The sequence below is a fragment of the Bidens hawaiensis genome, unplaced genomic scaffold, assembly GCF_021521415.1.
Source record: "Bidens hawaiensis isolate Kalapana, Puna unplaced genomic scaffold, B.hawaiensis_p1.1 tig00026864_1, whole genome shotgun sequence".
NCBI lineage: Eukaryota > Viridiplantae > Streptophyta > Magnoliopsida > Asterales > Asteraceae > Bidens > Bidens hawaiensis.
The window spans coordinates 60,697-80,097 of NW_027494333.1; the positions used below are offsets into that span (position 1 = coordinate 60,697).

At 33.4% G+C, this 19,401-nt stretch overlaps 2 protein-coding genes and 1 non-coding gene across 3 annotated transcripts; all 3 read right to left on the minus strand.

Annotated features, from left to right (window-relative positions):
- Positions 1 to 459: 459 nt before the first annotated feature.
- On the minus strand, positions 460 to 1,944 carry LOC143574250 (large ribosomal subunit protein uL1z-like). The gene is made up of 3 exons (XM_077058915.1): positions 1,784 to 1,944; positions 966 to 1,131; positions 460 to 608 (listed from the first exon to the last, which is right to left on the minus strand). The coding sequence occupies exons 1-3, from the start codon at positions 1,811 to 1,813 to the stop codon at positions 460 to 462; spliced, it is 345 nt and encodes a 114-aa protein (XP_076915030.1). The 5' UTR covers positions 1,814 to 1,944.
- Positions 1,945 to 6,035: 4,091 nt separating this feature from the next.
- Positions 6,036 to 8,140, minus strand: LOC143574240 (ras-related protein RABD2a-like). The gene is made up of 8 exons (XM_077058908.1): positions 8,049 to 8,140; positions 7,594 to 7,666; positions 7,436 to 7,483; positions 7,268 to 7,315; positions 7,121 to 7,192; positions 6,872 to 7,027; positions 6,250 to 6,353; positions 6,036 to 6,182 (listed from the first exon to the last, which is right to left on the minus strand). The coding sequence occupies exons 1-8, from the start codon at positions 8,138 to 8,140 to the stop codon at positions 6,086 to 6,088; spliced, it is 690 nt and encodes a 229-aa protein (XP_076915023.1). The 3' UTR covers positions 6,036 to 6,085.
- A 3,438-nt stretch (positions 8,141 to 11,578) lies between these two features.
- Positions 11,579 to 11,650, minus strand: TRNAQ-CUG (transfer RNA glutamine (anticodon CUG)). The gene has a single exon. It is a non-coding gene; the product is annotated as a tRNA-Gln (tRNA).
- Positions 11,651 to 19,401: the final 7,751 nt, after the last annotated feature.

Genomic DNA, 19,401 nt, shown 5'->3' on the forward strand with positions numbered 1-19,401 from the left:
CCGCGGAAGCAACCACATAAACGCCCCTTAAAGTACCCAAAGCAAACGGATCCGACCACCATTGAATCCATAAACATCCAAAAATCAGCACTATAATGAGATTAATCTCATCATTTCAGTACGTAATAAGAGAAACTCCAACAAATACACACATTCGCCAAATTAGAACTTGCCCCGTCACCTGTTCGATCAAATCCCAAAGTAAAAACGAAAACCAATATAAAACTACAAACACTAACCATCTTATCAGTTTGATTCAACAGAGTTGGTTACCATTACGTGATCCATATCCACAATAACAGATTTGAAGGTGAATGTCCACCGAAACCAGGTCCGCGACCTTGCAAACAAAATCATCAGCGAGTCCATAGACCCTAGAAATGTCTTTTAAATATCAACAAACAAATCAAAGAAAAAAAGGCAAAACTAAGAACTGAAGTTGACACTCATTTGAACGTTTTAGAAAATTTGCTTCTCCTCCATGCTGCAGTTTCCAACAGCAACTCCCATGCAGAGCACCTTCTTCAGTTGGAACTTGACTGTTGCTTTGGTCTCGTTGACCTTTGCCTCAAGAGATTCCTGGTGGGAAACAAGGGTCGGGAACTTACCTGCATTTTAATAACAAAAATCATGGTGACAGTTTACAAAGAGTAAGAGCAAATTGCATGAAAAAGACACAAGCTTTGTACATTCTCTTTATTTTTGCAAACAAATTTTACGAATTTTGTAAAAACCAATAACAATATCAATGCTTTTTATAAAAAATTACATTTTCCATAAAATCTTTATGCACATGGCAGCTGGCATGGCATCACCAAAGCCACACCAGTAATTTACAAATAGAATATGCAAACTTAAGGCTATTGCAAAGAAAACACTGTGTGCAGGGACTAATTTACACTTAATAAGATTGATAAATGTAAACACAACGTGTTGGTTTAGTAAGACAGAAAAATATAACTTACCAGCTTTGTTTAGACCAGGGCCCAACAAACGAGGAATCTGCTTGATGACAGACTCAGAAGCCAAGAAAGCTTGGTGCTTCTTAGCAAGTTTCTTCACTAGCTTCTTGTTCTTGTTCAGCTTCTTCAGACCCTCAACGTCCATATACTCAAGTCCAATCTTTTGGGCCTGCAAGTTTGCTTGAAAATAATTAGATTGCTTGAATAAACAAATTGACCAAACCATAGTTGTCATAAGCAAATAGCAAAGACAAGCTACCTATAAGCTAATTGGCGATAATGGAATAGGGAATGCTATTTTATGTTTAGCTATACACTAGAAAAAAAAAACTTCAGAAACATTTTACATGTATATTTTATCCAAATACAATGTTTTTATTATTAATACCCACACACACTATTTTATACAGCATATTTAACAACAACCTGCTATTTTATAGGTATATATTTATGTATATATTAAATCCAAAAAAACCAGAAATCTCACTACTTATCACGTGTAAAATCAGAAAGAAAGCAAAGCCCTAATGCCACACTGATCACTCGCTTGCTATGATCGCTATTAACAACTATGAACCAAACACTTCCGCATGATGCAATCTATTATAAACATCCCATTAAGACTATATTGGATTATTGGTCAAGTTCAAATTGTTCAAACAACCTATAACATCAACTCCCTTGTGTATATCACAGTTATCAGCAGAACTATTAATGTAACATATAACAATAGCATTACTCGTAAACCTTAATGTTCAATTAAATATACCATGCATTTTCACCGTTGAGTTAAATGAAATAAAAAATAACAGTTAAATCACCTCTTCAACATGCTGAGCATCTCCAAGCATGCAAACCTTCAACTTGGGGCGAGGAATGTGCGGCAGTTTTACGGTACCGCTGAACCGCTTATCCTTTTGCGGATCATAATTCTTCAAACCAATTTGAAGCTCAATTGTTTCGGTAAAATTTCTCTTCTTCTCCTTGGCGTCAGTAGTAATCTGAGTAATTGCCTCTCTCAGTGCTTCACTTTGAAGCTTACTACATAACAAATAATTAAAAAAAACATTAAACTTAGTATACACTAATTATCATTTTAAAACAACAGTTCTACAACAACCAATATTCAGTATTATTATTATTATTATTGTTATTATTATTATTAAATTTATCTAACTGAATCAATAAACATACCTCATTCTCAAAAGCTTCTCTTCTTGCTAATTTCACTTCTGCAAGCATCAAATAAAAAAAATTAATAATAATAATAATAATAATAATAATAATAATAATAATAATAATTTCAGCATCAAAGAGATGGCTAAGCATCAAAAAATGGTGGAATTAAGATCTAAATACATATAATTAACAAGAGGAGGCTTGTTAATTAACAATAATAAGCATCTGATTACATGATGATACATTAACAATAATGTATGAGCACAGATTAAACTGAGAAATGAATAATAAGATGGTACCTCCGATAGGGTTTCAAAGTGGCCACAATACAGAGGCGAGTAGCTTATATTACCGTAATATATGAATGAGATTGAAACCCTAATGCTTACCCGAGACCACCACCGCCGTTGATTAGAGCTCCAAAACGAAACCCGGCAACGGCCATCATCGATGGAGAAAGCAGATTTAGAAGTCCAATGAAACATCACCATCTTACCTCCGTCATCTCTGTTGCCTAGGATTCAAAAATGGAAGCCGGCAACGACCGTCATCGGAAGAGATGAACGTCGAGAGAGCCTTTCATTTGCAGAAGAAAGAGTTTGAAAGGAAAAGGAGGAAAATTGGAGAAATGAACGTCGAGAAATCCAATTCTCCGCCTTTTTTAGAGAAACAAAATCAGAGAAAAATGGAAATGGTTTATTTCCATTTCTCACCTCTTTCTTTCATAAACAAACAAGAGAATTCTTTCCAATTCCATTTCTCACCCCTCAATTCCCTCTACCAAACACCCCCTTATACTCTACAGGGTGTGATCCCTTAACCTCCTATATTACACACTTACCATACACGTAGTTAGCTTAAATTCAACGTTTGAAAATAACTAAAATACAATTTAACGGTTTACCTATTATACATTATTTATAGAAGGTTATCGTATGATATATTTTACAACACAATTAATTAATTAGTTGACATTATTTGTTGTGTGTGTGTTTTTTTTGCACGGGTTTTCTGACAAACATATAAATAGTGTTACTAGAACAAATTTTGTTAAATTTAAATATAAGGAGACCCAGCATTTTAATGTTTTGAAAATTGTTTAGAAAAGATACGTATTATTTTTAGATTCTTTAGTTATAAAAAATGGAAGATATACTTTTTATGACAGTAGTTGCTTTCTAATATGGAAAATATGACTGACATTAGGAATTAGACAGAAAAATAAAAAAATAAATAAATCAACGGTTACTAACTTTATATTTATATATTTACTAATGAATAATAATATTTTTTTTTTGAAAAATCATGAGGATTAACACGGGAGTAACAAGTAGCAAAGCATATAGCTTTTTATTAGACGGTATATTTATGGTATTTTATTATAAGAGCTTTCCCAGCAGGTCTTTTATATTATTGTGAGTTGGTTCTTTATATTATATATAGTTGTAAGTGGTTATGAGTGGAGGAAATAAATAAATTTTTGTTTATTGGTAAATTTGGAAAAACACTGTTCACCATCTATAATGTTTTAATGTTTCTTTAAGAGCATTCCCAGTCCATTCTTTATCCTCATCTCTATAATTACACTAAAAATATCATCTTTTCTCTCTTATTTTCAATTAAATAATATTTTTTTTATACTTTTATCATTATCCTTTCTCTCTCCTTCACTCACAACCACTTTAAAAAACATTAAAAAATTACAGAGGTGAACAGTATGTTTCTCCAAATTTAACCATGAACAGTAACATTTTCTCTTTCCTCCTCTCACAACCACTTTTAACCATCTCTAAAAAATAGAGAACTCCCTCACATAATTTGGAGAACCCAGTGGGAATGCTCTAAGTGGTTTTGAGTTGAGGGGAGACAAAAGCTAACGATAAAGGTATGAAAAAATATTATTTAATTACAAAAAAGTAAAGAAAATGTAGTGTTTTTAGTGTAATACATAGATAAAGATAGAGACGTTGGTAATGCTCCAAAATATATAATATCATATCATTATCATTGTCATTATTACTATCATATCATATCATTCACATTTTTAAAGTGATGGATTGAAAATCGTGTCAAACAATTTACATAATTTACATCTAAAGTTTCATTATTTACATAATTAACCCTACACACATACTTACATATGTTTATTTTAAGTTTTAATTAATTACACAATTAATATATAGGAATCATAATAGCTCATTTAAAATATTGTGAGATGAACCTCTAAATTTTTATAGAGATTTATAAGTGATTGTGAGTGAGGAAGAGATAAAATTATAAAGAGATGATAAAATTTGAAGGAACATTGTTCACTTTCTATTTATTTTTTAATATATTTGAAAGTGGTTGTGAGTGGAGAAGGATAAAAAGGTAATAATAAACATGTAAAAATTATTATTTAATTATATATGAGAGAAAAAATATAATAACTTTTAGTATTATAATTATCGTGATAGAAATACAGAAGCTTATGGAAATGCTATACAATATATATCATATCATTATTATTACTATTACTATTGTATCATATCATGCAAAAGTGGTGGGTTGAAAACGGTGTCAAACAATTTACATAATTTGCATCTAAAGTTTAATTAATTATACAATTAACCTTACACACCTAGTTACATATGCTTATCTTAGTTTTAATTAATTACACAATTAATCTCACTACTTTTTAATATAGTAACCCTTAAGTTTCATTAATTACACAACATATCACATAGAGGTGCACAAACCGGGTATTCTCAGGAACCGGAACCGGATAGGAACCGAAACCGGGTATAGTCAACAAAAATCAAAACCGGGTCCGGGTAGGAACCGGTTCCGGGTATAGTCGGGTATTTGACCAGGTTTTGATCGGTTCCATCGGGTTTTTTTCGGGTTTTGGGTAGGGTACAGCCGGGTTTTGACCGGGTATTGGCGGAACCGGTTCCACTGGTTCCGGGTACAGTTTCAGAGGGAAACCCAAGAACCGGCCCATACCCATGGGTAGGGTAGAGTCGGGTCCGGTTCTGGGTAGGAACCGCCTGGTCGGGTCCGGAACCGGTTCTTTTGTGCACCTCTAATACCACACACCTTTTGACATGTGGTACCTCACATTTTTCATTTAGTTACGTAATTAACTCCATGACTTTATATGGGAACCCTCACGTTTCATCGGTTTGGTGATGAGGGACCATGTGCAGACGAAAGGTGAGGTATATGACATTGCCCATAATTATTCATTTGCTTACACGAAATGAGCATGATGTTCATGTGTTGGTTCAACCTTGAAACGTGTCAATGGGTTAAGTGGTTGTGCAAATGTTAAGAAAGGTAAATGGGCGTGCAAACATTCGAAATATGTTTGATTGTTTCAGCATATGTTTATTACCTCTTACTTCAAAAAATAAGAGAGATTTGGTTAATTTTTTAATAGCGAGATCATGTAAAATGCGTCGCTCCATGATACGGCAGGAAACAGACACGGGTAATCACGTGACGTGCTATTTTTTTTAGATTTTTACAACTGATGGTTTCGGTTATAAACGACTAGATTGATTCAGTTGCTGGAAAAGGAGATGGTTCGGTGAACTCCATTAACCGTTCATTTTTATAACCAATGTATGTTCAACGGTTATTTATACGCATAGCCATAACCGAACTATACAAATCAGTTACAAATGGTACGAGTTCTACCTCGGTTCAACCAACTTAAAAAAATGAAATCATAATGAATTCTGCTTGCAGTGACTTTAGAACTACAACCAAAAACAGATAATAAAGCAACCAACTGTTTGCAATTTGTACAACCAATTTAAGAATAATCAAATTCTTGAAATAATAAAAACCATAATGGCTTTTATAGGTGAATTATATGAAAATAAAAAACCAAAAAAGATTGAAAAACAGTTGGATGCATGATGATTCTTTATAATCAAAACAGCTGCAAGAATTGTAATCTAAGATGAGCAGCAACCACCCTTCTGACCAACAGGTTGACCCTTGAGCTGCATTGAAGGCGGCCTTGCGCTGTTCGGTCCCGGTTGACTCGCCATCCTGCAACAAATAATGATGTCATCATTTAAACAAATTATAATTTGTTAACTCTAGGAATTAGGGGTACCTGTTTTTTATGTCAGCTGACATGGCCATGAAAGCCTGCTCAACATTGGTAGCATCTTTCGCACTAGTTTCCATAAATGGAATCCCGATACTATCCGCAAATTCCTAATAAAAGAGAGCACAATGATCATCCTTGTTTGTTTAACTTTAACTGAACAAACGATCAAACACGAACAATTAAACAAATGGAGTTTAGTTGCTCGTGTTCATTTGCTAAGAAGATGATCATGAACTAACGAATATAGACGAATGAACATAAATACACACACGCGAGTGAATAAAATATTCACAAACATATATATACAAATGGGACATGTGTTCACGTTTGTTCGTTTAACTAAATGAGCAAAAGTGGCATTCATGTTCATGCCTTCATTCGTTTACTAAATAAACAAACGTCCCGTCAATCGATACACTAAAATTCTGGTTCGTTTAGAGGCCTATTAGGAGGTTTTATCATAGTATACTTTGGGAGACTTTCTACTTGTTCGAACCATTTGACATGCTTCCTTTTAATATAACTTTTTAAATTTAATCCGTTTTGACACTTTTATAGATAAACCATAACCCAAATTGACCCATTTATAAGTAAACGGAAATAAAAAAGAGGGTTAAACGCGTACCTTAGCAGTGTCATAGGACACCGCTCTGCTTTCATTAAGATCACATTTGTTTCCAACAAGAAGTTTATTCACATTTTCACTTGCATATCGGTCAATTTCACTCAACCATTGCTTGACATTGTTAAAGCTTTCTAGGTCAGTAACATCATAAACTATCTGCAAAAAACAACAAGAAAAAAAATACTTTAGCTGACCAAAGATTCAATGTGTTTTGATTATCTTTTATCAGTTTATATTAGGAAAGCATACGATAATGCCATGTGCCCCACGGTAGTAGCTACTGGTAATTGTCCTGAACCTTTCTTGTCCAGCTGTATCCCACTGATTGGTCCAAAAAGGAAAATTAGTTGATAAGAATCATTTAAATAAACTTTTACTTAAATTTATAAAACTCACAATTTGAAGCTTAATAGTTTTTCCATCCTGTTCAACGGTACGGATTTTCTGCAGGGTTGATGAGAAAATAAAACATTTATGATACTAACTTAGCATGATAAACTTTAAATGTGCTTTAATTGAGATATTATTTTTCAAATTAAAGAATAAATAATAACAAGTTCTTACAAAGTCCACACCAATTGTGCTGATGTAGCTGTCAATATATGAGTCATCCTGTATTAAAAAAAATTAAAACAAGACATAAGAAATACCACATATGAAGGTGAAATATGGGTTCAGGGTGAAACGAGCCACTTTTATTATAAATAAGCAATTTTTCTTACAGCAAATCTAAGCAAGAGACAAGATTTGCCAACACCCGAGTCGCCAATCAGCAAAAGCTTGAACAAGTAATCACTGCAATAACGCAAGGTAAGAATTATAGTCGGGATAATAAGATGATATGTTCTTGAACAAAGTTGAAAAGATTTTTAATCGTAATATTTATTGAAAGGCCTATCCTATGTGCTACTGGTTTTAAATCAATGAAGATAACACCTAAAAATTGCACTTTGTCACAAATATTTCCTTCATTGCACTTTATCAGCACATGGGCAACACTCAAATCTAACCACCACACATTTATTGTCATTTCCACCTCAGATCCGCAAAGAAAATGGTTAATAATCTAACATTGTGTACATTTTTCCCTATCTTCTCTCTTGCATAGAGTCGCCCTAACATAAGGAGACATACTGCACGCATCAAGTGATGTGACACCTCAGGAGAAAACCAGCACCTCATGTCCGCTTTGTGAAAACATTGCACATCACCTTCACTGGTACTCAAGGCGTTATTTTTAAAACCAAGCATGCAATGCATTGAAACCATGTGGTGCTATCAAGGTTGCATTATTTTGCTAAAACCGGTCGCTAAGTTATAAAGAGAAAACATTAATGTTGTTAATGTCACTTAACGCAAAGAGTGATGACATTTTACCTTTAACAACATGTTCAGCATTAATGTTGTTAGTGCCTACCTAAAAAGCTAACTTATGATGGCAAGAAGATCTCATTTAACGCTCCGCAATTCTTATACTCCCAACAATGTATTATACAAAATCAACGAAAATAAAAGTTTTAGAGATTCTCTTCATTCAAGTTAAGTTTTTGTAATCAATATATTGAATGCATAACTTATTCAATGTACCTTTATCGTCTATATTTATTAAGTATCCCAATTCATACAGACAAATTCACACATAATTTTGTAATTGGTTCACGCATATAGCATACTGAATCCATATCTTGTGACTATAAATAAACCTTCTTATATTCGAGTTTATTAGGCATTTCTTTCAATTTATACATTAATTATGGAAATTCAAAGGCGGAAAACTAAGATATATGAACAACACGTTCACCAAAGAACGTCAAATCCTAACAAATATCACCTCCAGGCAAGGGCGAGCCAGACTCCCGGCATGAGTATATTTTTTTCCCGGGGTCACTAATTAATATATACTAGAAGGGTGCCCGCGCGATGCAGCGGGAAACACAAACTTTGGTAATCATGTAACAAATTTATGAGTGTTCATTATTCCGTTTGAAACTGTGAGACCGTTCATTAGTTTCGTTTCACGGTTGAAACCGGAGCTGACCGTACATATAGAAATGTTAATTATTTACTTATTTAGTATTAGATATGTTTTATAATATATATTAGATATAGCTAAAATATAGTTGAACAAAGTTTTATTTAATACGAGTAAAGTCGTCTATTACAACTTTAATTTAGTCCAATTTTCAGTATGATTTTTTTTGTAATATTTTTTTTTGTTATGATTTCGCCTTCTATTTATTCTAATAAGGTTTATCATTTATGTGACAAAAGTTATCTTTGTTTATATTATGACTCTCTTAAGTAACGTATTAGTTGGTGCGTACTTTGAAGTGAAGGTATAGACAGATTAATAATTCTTATTTTAAACTCAATTTATTATCGAAGTACAAACTATATCGAAACCTAATCACTGGTAGTGGTTCAACTTAGTTGGGTTTTAATTTTAAACAGTTCAATTTCGATTTTTGGTGACAAAAAAAAAGCGTAAAGTTGGCACATGGTTTAATTTAAAACTATCAAAATCGAACTATAAACAGTTTTGCATAAAATGTTTTTTTTTACTTCATAAACTATAGCAATATCATACTCAAATTAAAGATAATAAAATGCTCGTTTTTATGATGCCATTTATTTTAAAAAATATTAACGTATGAAAAAGTTATGAGCGTTTAAAAATCGTATGGGTAATTGGGTTAAAAGTGAAAATTAAAGAATATATAAGGAAAAGATCAAGGACCAATTTTGAAACTTTAAGGGATGAAAATTGTAATTATTTTAAAGAAATTTAAAATGCACGTGAGTTTTAATGTTAGAATGACATTGTTGCCCCTATTGAATGTTGTACCTCATGCATTGAAGGTTGTAAATTGCTTAAAACAAGCGTCTTAATTTGCCCATTAGTGGTATATTATATATAGTATAGATATTTAAATATAAGGTTTGGATCAAATACAAATGAAATTAACGTGCTAATTGTGATAATCAAGTAAAGTAATTATATATACCATTAGAGTAATTATGTAATTACATCATATTACTCTATGATGTAATTACATACTTACTTTACTTGTATATATAATTACTCTACTTGATTCTCACAATTAGCACATTAATTTCATTTGTACGTTAACTTTCCCCGTATAAAACCGAAAAACATATGGGACCTTGTATATAAATCATTCAAACCTCAAAACTAATACTATGACTTTGCTATGTTTATTGCTATAACGTTAATCGTCGTTTAAAAAATCAATTTATATAATTCGTTACGGACTTACGGCCTAAGGCCTTTTCCGCCTCGTATAGGGCACTTGAATTGGATTCAAGACCGGCTCTACGGCTCTAGGTGCCAATAGATGTATAACATACCAATTAATTTAATTAAATTAATACCTCTAGCTTAATAAATTCGGTAAACCTATCAATAACTGCTTAATTGAATTGAATCACATTTCAAATAATCTGATAAATAAACAAATAGATCCGATTAACAATCGGTACAGAATAATCAGATCGCTAACCCTAGGAAATAAATAAAATAAAAACGATACGTAAAAACAGATATCGGAACTTACTACTCGTGATTCATGATAACAATTTGCAGCTATATAACAAATTAACAACGGCGACTGATTCGACCGACGGCCGGTAAGCTTAATCTTCACCGGAGAACGAAGAATTATTATTATTATAGCGGTTTGATTTGATTGTTGAAGAATGGGAGGTTACACCCGACAGATATGAGAGAGGATGGATGTTGTAACAAACATTGAAATTTAAGAGGTCTATTTTCCTTTTTCTAATTTTTTATTAATAAATTTAATTTTTATGTAAACAAACTGAACATTCGGGGACTTTGTGAACTGTACGATAAAAAGTTTGTTCATTTAATTAAACGAACGAACTTAAACACATGTTTCGTTCTTTGGTTATGTCGTGAACGTTCGTTCATTTATGTTCGTTTGTGTTTGTTCATATATGTTCAATCATCTTTGTTCAATTATGTTCGGGAATTATTTGTTAATATTTTAAACAAACGGACATGAACACAAACATTTGTCCGATTAAGTGTTCATATTCGTGTAAGCATGTCTGTGCTCATTTAAAGTTAAATGAACAAACACAAAGATGTCTTTGTTCGTGTTTATTTGGTTCGTTTATAGGCTTGATATTCAAGCACACTTAAAATCATGTTGGGTTTGGTTTAACCTGTATAATTCTATTAACTTAGTAACAAATTAAACAATCAGCTACTTCAGTACAAATGATTTTTTTTAAGTATTCATTTGTTTATTTATTATTATTATTTTGCAATTGGTGCTCTTCAACCGTTATTGCTTTTCTTTATCTTTCGTTTTCAATTAACAAACTTGATTTTATACATGTAGCCGTAGAGTAGAAAACATGAATGGAAATTATTAGAGAATTCATAGTTAGAACTTAAGGAATAATAAACGTGCATAAAGTAGTTATTATTAAATAGTTAACGAAAAAAAATTCACCTTAGAAACCAAAAGCGTATCATGTGAATAAATAGTTGCGAACTTACAATTATATATATAACTTTTTAAAAAGTTTCATGAAAAATAATGAAATTTTAGCTAGTTTATCCAATAAATGCAGTAACAAAGTAGCAATAACATAGTAATAGCAGTAGTCGTTATCATTAGTTTGGAAACCGGTTTAAAGAATAAAAGAACAAAACAGAGGTCCTACCGAGATTTGAACTCGGGTTACTGGATTCAGAGTCCAATGTCCTAACCACTAGACCATAGGACCACTTTGATGACTCTACTGCCTTTCATATATTAAGAAATATTTTAGAAAAACTTTTATGTTTGATTTGAGATTGATAAAAATGTATATAATAATAATAATTCGATTTTTTCTATTTTTAATTCTATCAGCCCATGATACTTTATTTTTTTTTTCTTTAATCAATTCATTATACATCTTTTCTAGCCAACCTATTATCTTTTTAACTATTTTCTGAATTTTTTTTTCAATTTATGTAAAATAAGTTTAGAAACCGAAACATGAAACCCAGAACAATTAACCCAACATTTAGTATGATTCGCTACCAGTATCAATACCATATTTATTTGAATGGCAAAAAGCCCATAAATAAAGTGAAACCGAACTCTAGCAAGAAGTTAGAGCACGAACAACAGAATGCACCGAGCCTACAATTTTTTAAATAGATTGTAATGCATTGAAATTGAAATTACACCATCTATTCCATTCAATGTTTCGCATCTCTCTCGGTTCATCTTCAATAAAAGTACAATAGCTTTGACCATCTTTATAATCAGTTAATCACTTATGCCAAGCGTGTTTTTTCTTTAAGATATTTTAATTTGTACAACAAATAAACTCGACTAGACGTCTTAATACATTTTTTCCGCTTTATATATATATATATATATATATATATATATATATATATATATATATATGGAAGATTTCAAATGAGAACCCCTTTGAGTTTTAAGAACTCGAAAGAACTCAGTGTAACGATTTTTTTTTCGAATTTTTTTTACACATGCGTAATATATGTAGGTTACATACACGTAAAAAAATTACATAATTTTTTACGCACCGAGCCGACTTTTTACATATGTGTAACGGACGTAAAAGTTAGTGTAACCACTTATATCTTTATTCTTTCTCCTACTTTGACTTTTTTGCCAGATTTAATCTCACCCACATATTCCAATCCATTTAATTAAATATGTAGACTAGAATGAAGTTGTTAAATTCTTACAACTCAACATGGTTCTCAAAAATTCCCTCCCCAGTATGTGTGTGTGTATATATATATATATATATGAAGTTTTACTATAACTTTTGTAACTTGTAATTTATAGCTTTCACACCAATTCCAATAAAATCTGTCAAGTCAATTCCTTTTTAACCACCATTATTTATATAATTCTAATATTGAATGTCGGTACACACTCACAAATCAACTGTTCATTTAGATTGATTGTACTATGTGCAACAAATTAGTTCAATTGTCATTTGATATTATTACTGGACCTCACTGTCCACTTTCATTTGGTACTACTAGACCTCCGGCCTCTGTTTACACATCTCATAATAGCATCTCATATATCTATCATATCTTACTCTTTCTGTTGTCACTGATGGTTCCTCTCCATTTTCACATGCTTCATTAGATTGGTGTATCGTAGTGGCCAACGGTGACTTTTGCGGCTCCGATTCGACTGCTACCGGGTTCCTTCTACGAAACCGTAGACGACAAAGACTCATCCTCCGGTGACCGCTAACCGCCGGTGATTCGTCGGTCTAGGATCGAGGTGTATCGCCTCTTTTCTTATCATATTTTTTTTTTACAATAAAGTGGCAGGCAAACGGGCAATAGGCCGCACCACAACCCCCTTTTGAATAGCAAAACCAATTCTACTAAAAACAAAGCGTTAAGTCGTAGGAGACGACAAAATACCATGAACGACACGCTGAACCTGTTTAGAAAATTCACGGCCTCCGGGGCCAGAAACCCAAATGTATCAAAAGCAAAGGGGAGAAACACATGTTGATTTTCTAAACAGGCTTTTTCGTGTTTGGCAACTTTGCCTGATTCGGCCTTCAACGCAGCCTGACCCTCAACAAATCCGCGGTTCCTGAGCCCGACAAGAGGAGCCACTCCTGTAAGGTCCACAAGCGTGTTTCCCCCTGCCCACCCAAACACAAGAACCGGCTTTGTGTGTCTTCTCTTCTATTTTTATGCATTATTTGCATATTTTTTGTTGCTGTTTTTACTTTTTTCCTATTCTTCTGTGTTTTTTGCTACAGCTTGATGATTAATTCAAAGTGAAATGCAGAGTGGCTTTCAAAACTCAGTTCATCATTAACAAAGTCAAACGTCAATCTTGAGATTGAATTATGGATAGTGTAACTTTGGATATCTTATGTAACAATTAAATTTGAGTTAACAGCTTTGAAATCAAACGGCATTCTATTAATTTGGTGTAGAAAGGAAATTTGGTTCAACTTACATACTTGACCTTTTCAAGGTCAAAAGGTAGTTCGTTTCATATGGGTTAATTCAAGTTTCGGTACAAGGTAGCGTTTGTTATAGAGGAATGGAAGGTGGAATGTAACAAGCCGTTTCAAATGAATGGAAAAAAACATGTTTGGTTATCATGCATGAATGGAATGGATCATTCCAAATGGAACGAAACTCCTTCCAGTTTTAAGATTTTCATTCCTTCGGGTATGGGTGTTTTTATTTTCATTCCTTCAAGGAATGAAAAAGTCAAAAAGTCAACATTATTATTATTATTATTTTCTAATTATAGCTATTGTATTATCATTATCGTTTTGTATATTATAAACTATTATTATATTAGAACTATTACTGCATTATCAATATATTTTATTTTTAAATTAGATGAGTTAACATTTCACAACGCATATACAGTTTAACGATCTCGTTGCAGCACGAGGTACTAAAAATACTTATTATGAATATTCATTTATTATTAATATTATTTATTTATTTTTTATTATTATTACTAATAAAAATATTAATAATGATAAAGTGATTAATCATTCCATTCTTACATGGTAACCAAACATGACAATGGAATGGTAATGATCCATTTCATTCCTTTCTCAATTCCATTACCACGTCCATTCCATTCCCTCATCTGTTCCATTACACCGTACCAAACATACCCTAATAGTTTGTATTCCGCGTTTTTTTTAGTTTGGTTATGTATTTTTCATTTGTCTTTTGAAAACAAAATTCGTTTTTTTTACAAGCCCAACTTCCTTGATCTATTAGAGAGTCAGCAGATGATGACTATTCGAATTGCACTCTCTTTTCGTGGTTTTACAGCCCTCGCAACGCGGGGGCTGAATACTAGTTTTCTTTTAAGTTTTAAACCATTTAATTTGAATTGAAGTTACCAACTTACCGTCCTTTAACTTAGAAGCTAGCTAGATGTTTTGTTTATTTGTTATACCACAATCAATTTGATTTAACTTTGTTTTTAACGGCTAATGAATCATTTAAATGATTTAATGGTTACATTTATCACATCGGGATATACTTGTCTTCTGATTCGGGGAAAACTCTCATCTAAGGCCAACGCCCGTGAACACTCGCCCGGGTAGACGACAATGCGGTGAGATAAAACCCGTTTAGTTCAAGGATCTAACTAGTGAGCGTCACCTACTCGCCTAGTCTCCTAACATCACCTGGTGCCGCTAAAACTAAATGATAATGTAGTAATCGAACCTGCGTCATATGAAACACCAAATCTATTCCTTATTACTACACCACATGCTCATTTTATCTGGTTGTCTTCTTCGTATGAGTTTTCAACGGTTTCATGTCAAGTCGTGAAGAGTTACAAAAAATTGTTTTTCTTATAATGTTGAGAGGTTCTAAGTTGTGTATCTATTGATTATCATGTATATAGAATGGTGGTAGGTATACTTGTTGCTACAACAAATAATGGTTGAGGACGATTGTGACACCCCGCTAAACATGTCATTTCCATACAATGCTTAGCTATGATTTTTTTACAAACCTAGCGTAGCTTACATATGCACTATGCATAACATTTACGTAATTATTTTGGTTTAAATTACTTGAACTCTCGGATTTATCAAATGGATACAGAAATTGGTGATATTTTTACACGGCTCAAATATATGTGTGAGTGTGTGTGTGTGTACGAGTACATGATATTATGCACTAAGTACGTGGGCTTGTTTCTTCGACACCTTGGCCATTAAACGTTCAAATACACTAGACTTGAAAATAACCCAAAAATTTAACTAGCGTACAACTAACATGTTACTAATCTAACCGGTTTATGATGACTATACAATCATTTTCCGTGAGTTATGGAAATAATATCTATAATCATGGTATATTAAAATGAAAGTAGTACACCAAGTCTATTGCAAGCATGTTGATGTCGATCATGCTTAAATACACACAAGAAAAAAAAAAGAAAAAACAAAGATAAAGGTGTTAAAAAGATATTCCAGAAACATAAACGTGTGTAATATTCAAATATTTCAAAGAAAACTAATACCTACTTTCATCATCAAAATAAATATCTTCACAATGTTACATGAGTGGTAAAAGTCAAACACCATACTCTCTATCCTATTTTACACTGGCACACAATACTCACCTCAACCATTTGTCTTGTCAAAATTGATCCAGACACTCCACCTCAAACTAAACTATCACCTTGTATAATTATTAAACTAAGGAAACCATACTTCATCTCTATAATTTGACCAACAAACATGTACCATACACAACACCTTACATCAAACAATCAACTATAATCTCACCATCTTGCACCTAGAGTGCACCAGTTCACAAAACTCACCCCTTACTCCGTCAACCACCTCAACGGCACCCGTAATAAACCACCACCAACGCTGCCATCACCGGAAAACTATCACCCCTCGTTCACCGCTACAGCTCTACACAACCAACCACCAAACTCTCTCTTGCTTCATCGTTGTTACATGACCGTAACACCACCACAACGTGATCGTAACGCCACCGCAACACACGAAACAGCCACCTCCGGCACCACTGGAAGCCGCCTCCACCCTCCATCAAACCACCGTGTCACACCCCTACCAGCCTTCCCGGTCCATACCCCGGAACCCTCATTTGATTATCGACATCTGCCACCCTTCCTCTCTCTCACTTCAGGTAATGCATGCACCTACACTCTCTCCTATCTTACTTTGCCACTCCTCTTTTGATATACAATCACACACAGACATTTTACTAATGCATATGTCATTGTGTTTCAAGACCAAGAGGAGATCTCTTCCGGGAAGTTAAACGACCTTCAAGTAGGGAAACGAGCTCAAGACCCTCAAATATAACTCTAAACCCGAATCCTAAACTAAGTGAGCAAAACTCTCTAAAACCTATTGTCATGGTTTTGCTAAGCTTTCACCTAAATGTAACAGCCTACCCACTCGTTATGTTAAAATAAACTCTAAACACCTGTCTGTATATGAACTTATCATGCTTAAAGAGAGTTAAGAACACAAGAGAATCACAAAAAAAAAAAAAAAAAAAAACGGGGTTACGTGAGTTAAACGAACTTATACATCAAGAGGATAATAAGTGTATTAACGATATGTTAAGAAAGTTCAAAAAGATAAACGTAAATTTTAAATATTATAAATGTTTAAATGAGTGCCCTTGGTTTTCAATACATAATTATACATACTTTTTTTTAGTCGAAACATGCTTTAAAATTTTGGTGGATAAAAAAAAATAAATTTTTAATAATCTTTTGTGTAAAAAATATGTTTTATACAAGTCCATAAAGTTTAAATATGATTCTTTATTATATAAGAAAAACCCGAGATTAAAGTTGAAATACACTTTGGAGGGAACATATGATGTTTTAATGTCAATACGCAATTTTTACATAAATACATATATTTCAGACAAATATATACATGTTAGACACGTAAATATTACTATCTTTACGAGTTATATGAACGACACTGTATACAAGTCTGTTAAGAGTTGATGAGAAAGCGTACAAGTATATTATGTTTTATAACCATAACTTAAAGAAATATTTCTTTTAAATAAATATATAGTTTTAATATATATTTATTACTCGATCGAACGAATCGGTTATATCTAAAAAAAAACAACCCCAAGAAGAATTATATTCTTAATATTTATATAAGTATATAAATATTTACTTTCAAAAAGAAATACAAAACTTTATCACCAACGGGTTATCCAGAAATCAAACGAAACGTTCGGTTGGTGAAAGCAACCGACACAATATAATAAACGAAACGTCCGGTTGGTGAAAGCAACCGACACAAATATAATAAACGAAACGGCTAGTTGGGAGAAAGGGACTAGCATAAACCGACTTGCGAGTCGATAACTGTAACTAACTGACCTTACGCGTTTAGGACGTGTGAAGGCAGCGGACCCAGGTCCAAACTGAAATCGCTAACGAATTGAATACTGAACGTACGAGGTGAGTTTCACTAACCCCTTTTACTGTTTTACCGTTTTGTTGTTTTATAAATCCGGGGTGGAAAACATACACAACTGCTTTTATATACGATAATTAGAAACAAAACACTCAATCCTTATGCGAACATGAGTTGAACTATATAGTGCTATGAGTCCCTTGCTTGCATACTATAATCATTAGCTAACGGAGTTAGCCACAGGAATATACGGATAGTACTATTGACGTTGACATTTCCCCCTATTTTAGGTTAGTCGCTCTAACCTCCGATATTGCATCGAAACAGGGTACGTATATTCCATCTGTGAGATTTGAACGGGGGCAAAAGAATATAAGTCGTGGTTTGGTTATAGGCTTAGGGTTCGTCATACTAATTCGTAGATTTAGCTTGTCTACGGAGGATCATCGTATTTGTTTCAACAGATTATCGTATACTTGTTTGCGAACTGATTAAATGATTTATGAATAACGTGATTTCATATTGAATCTCAAAACCTGTGAACTCACCAACCATTGTGTTGAGATTTTAAATCGTATGTTTTTCAGGGAATTAACAACGCACATAAGGAATCATGAAGACGGGACCTCATTGTACAATTAGGATACCATTTTGATGTTTAACTACTTTTGCTTAAAAAAACAAATTATGGTTTGTAAACACTTTTAAAACTACTGGTATCCCCAACATTTATGTTGGCGATAATCATATGCTTATGGTATGCATGACGTCACGCACCCACGCTTTCGTTTTGGCGGGGTGTGACAACGATACAAACGACTCTAGTGCTTAAGGTCTTAAAGGGATCTACATAGATCAACAAACTGTTAGCTCATCGCATGTGGGAGTCCCCTGTGATCAACCTCCAGCGTGACAATAAGTTAGTTGTTCTGAAGGAAGGATATTCGGAGAGACGGGCTTAGAAATAAATACCTGGGATGCCGAAGACATCCTTATATAGTGGAACTCCTTATCAAGCCGGCTCCTTGTTGACAACTCGGATGCTTAAAGAGGTATGACGCTTCTCTCATTTCCTTAGTTGCAGATGAAACGTACTTTACCCTTTTAGCCTTTCAGGTGAGTGAGGCTTCTATCTACTAAACAATAGACCTCCTTCACTCAACCACGTGCTACAGTTGCCATCGGTCTAATCAAATAGATGCTTTTGAACCATTGACTAGTTAAGCTTAGGAGCTATCAAAGTTGTAAGTTGATGGGTTCAAATATCCTGTCTTTTGTAGTGTGTCCACTTACATCATCGATATTCAATACTCTTGATTTCCAACTGCTAAAACCCCATCCTACCAAACCCGCGTTTTACTACTTTTACACAAACAATGAAACAAAGCAAGATGTGTTGCCAATGCTTTAACGACCACAAGCAAACGCTTAGTGGGATGCGTGTGACAACTTACAAAACGAAGTTTGTAGCCAACTCAACAACACCATATGAGTTGTGAAAAACAATGTTGTTGAGACCGGATAGACCGACTGGTCGAACCGGTCCG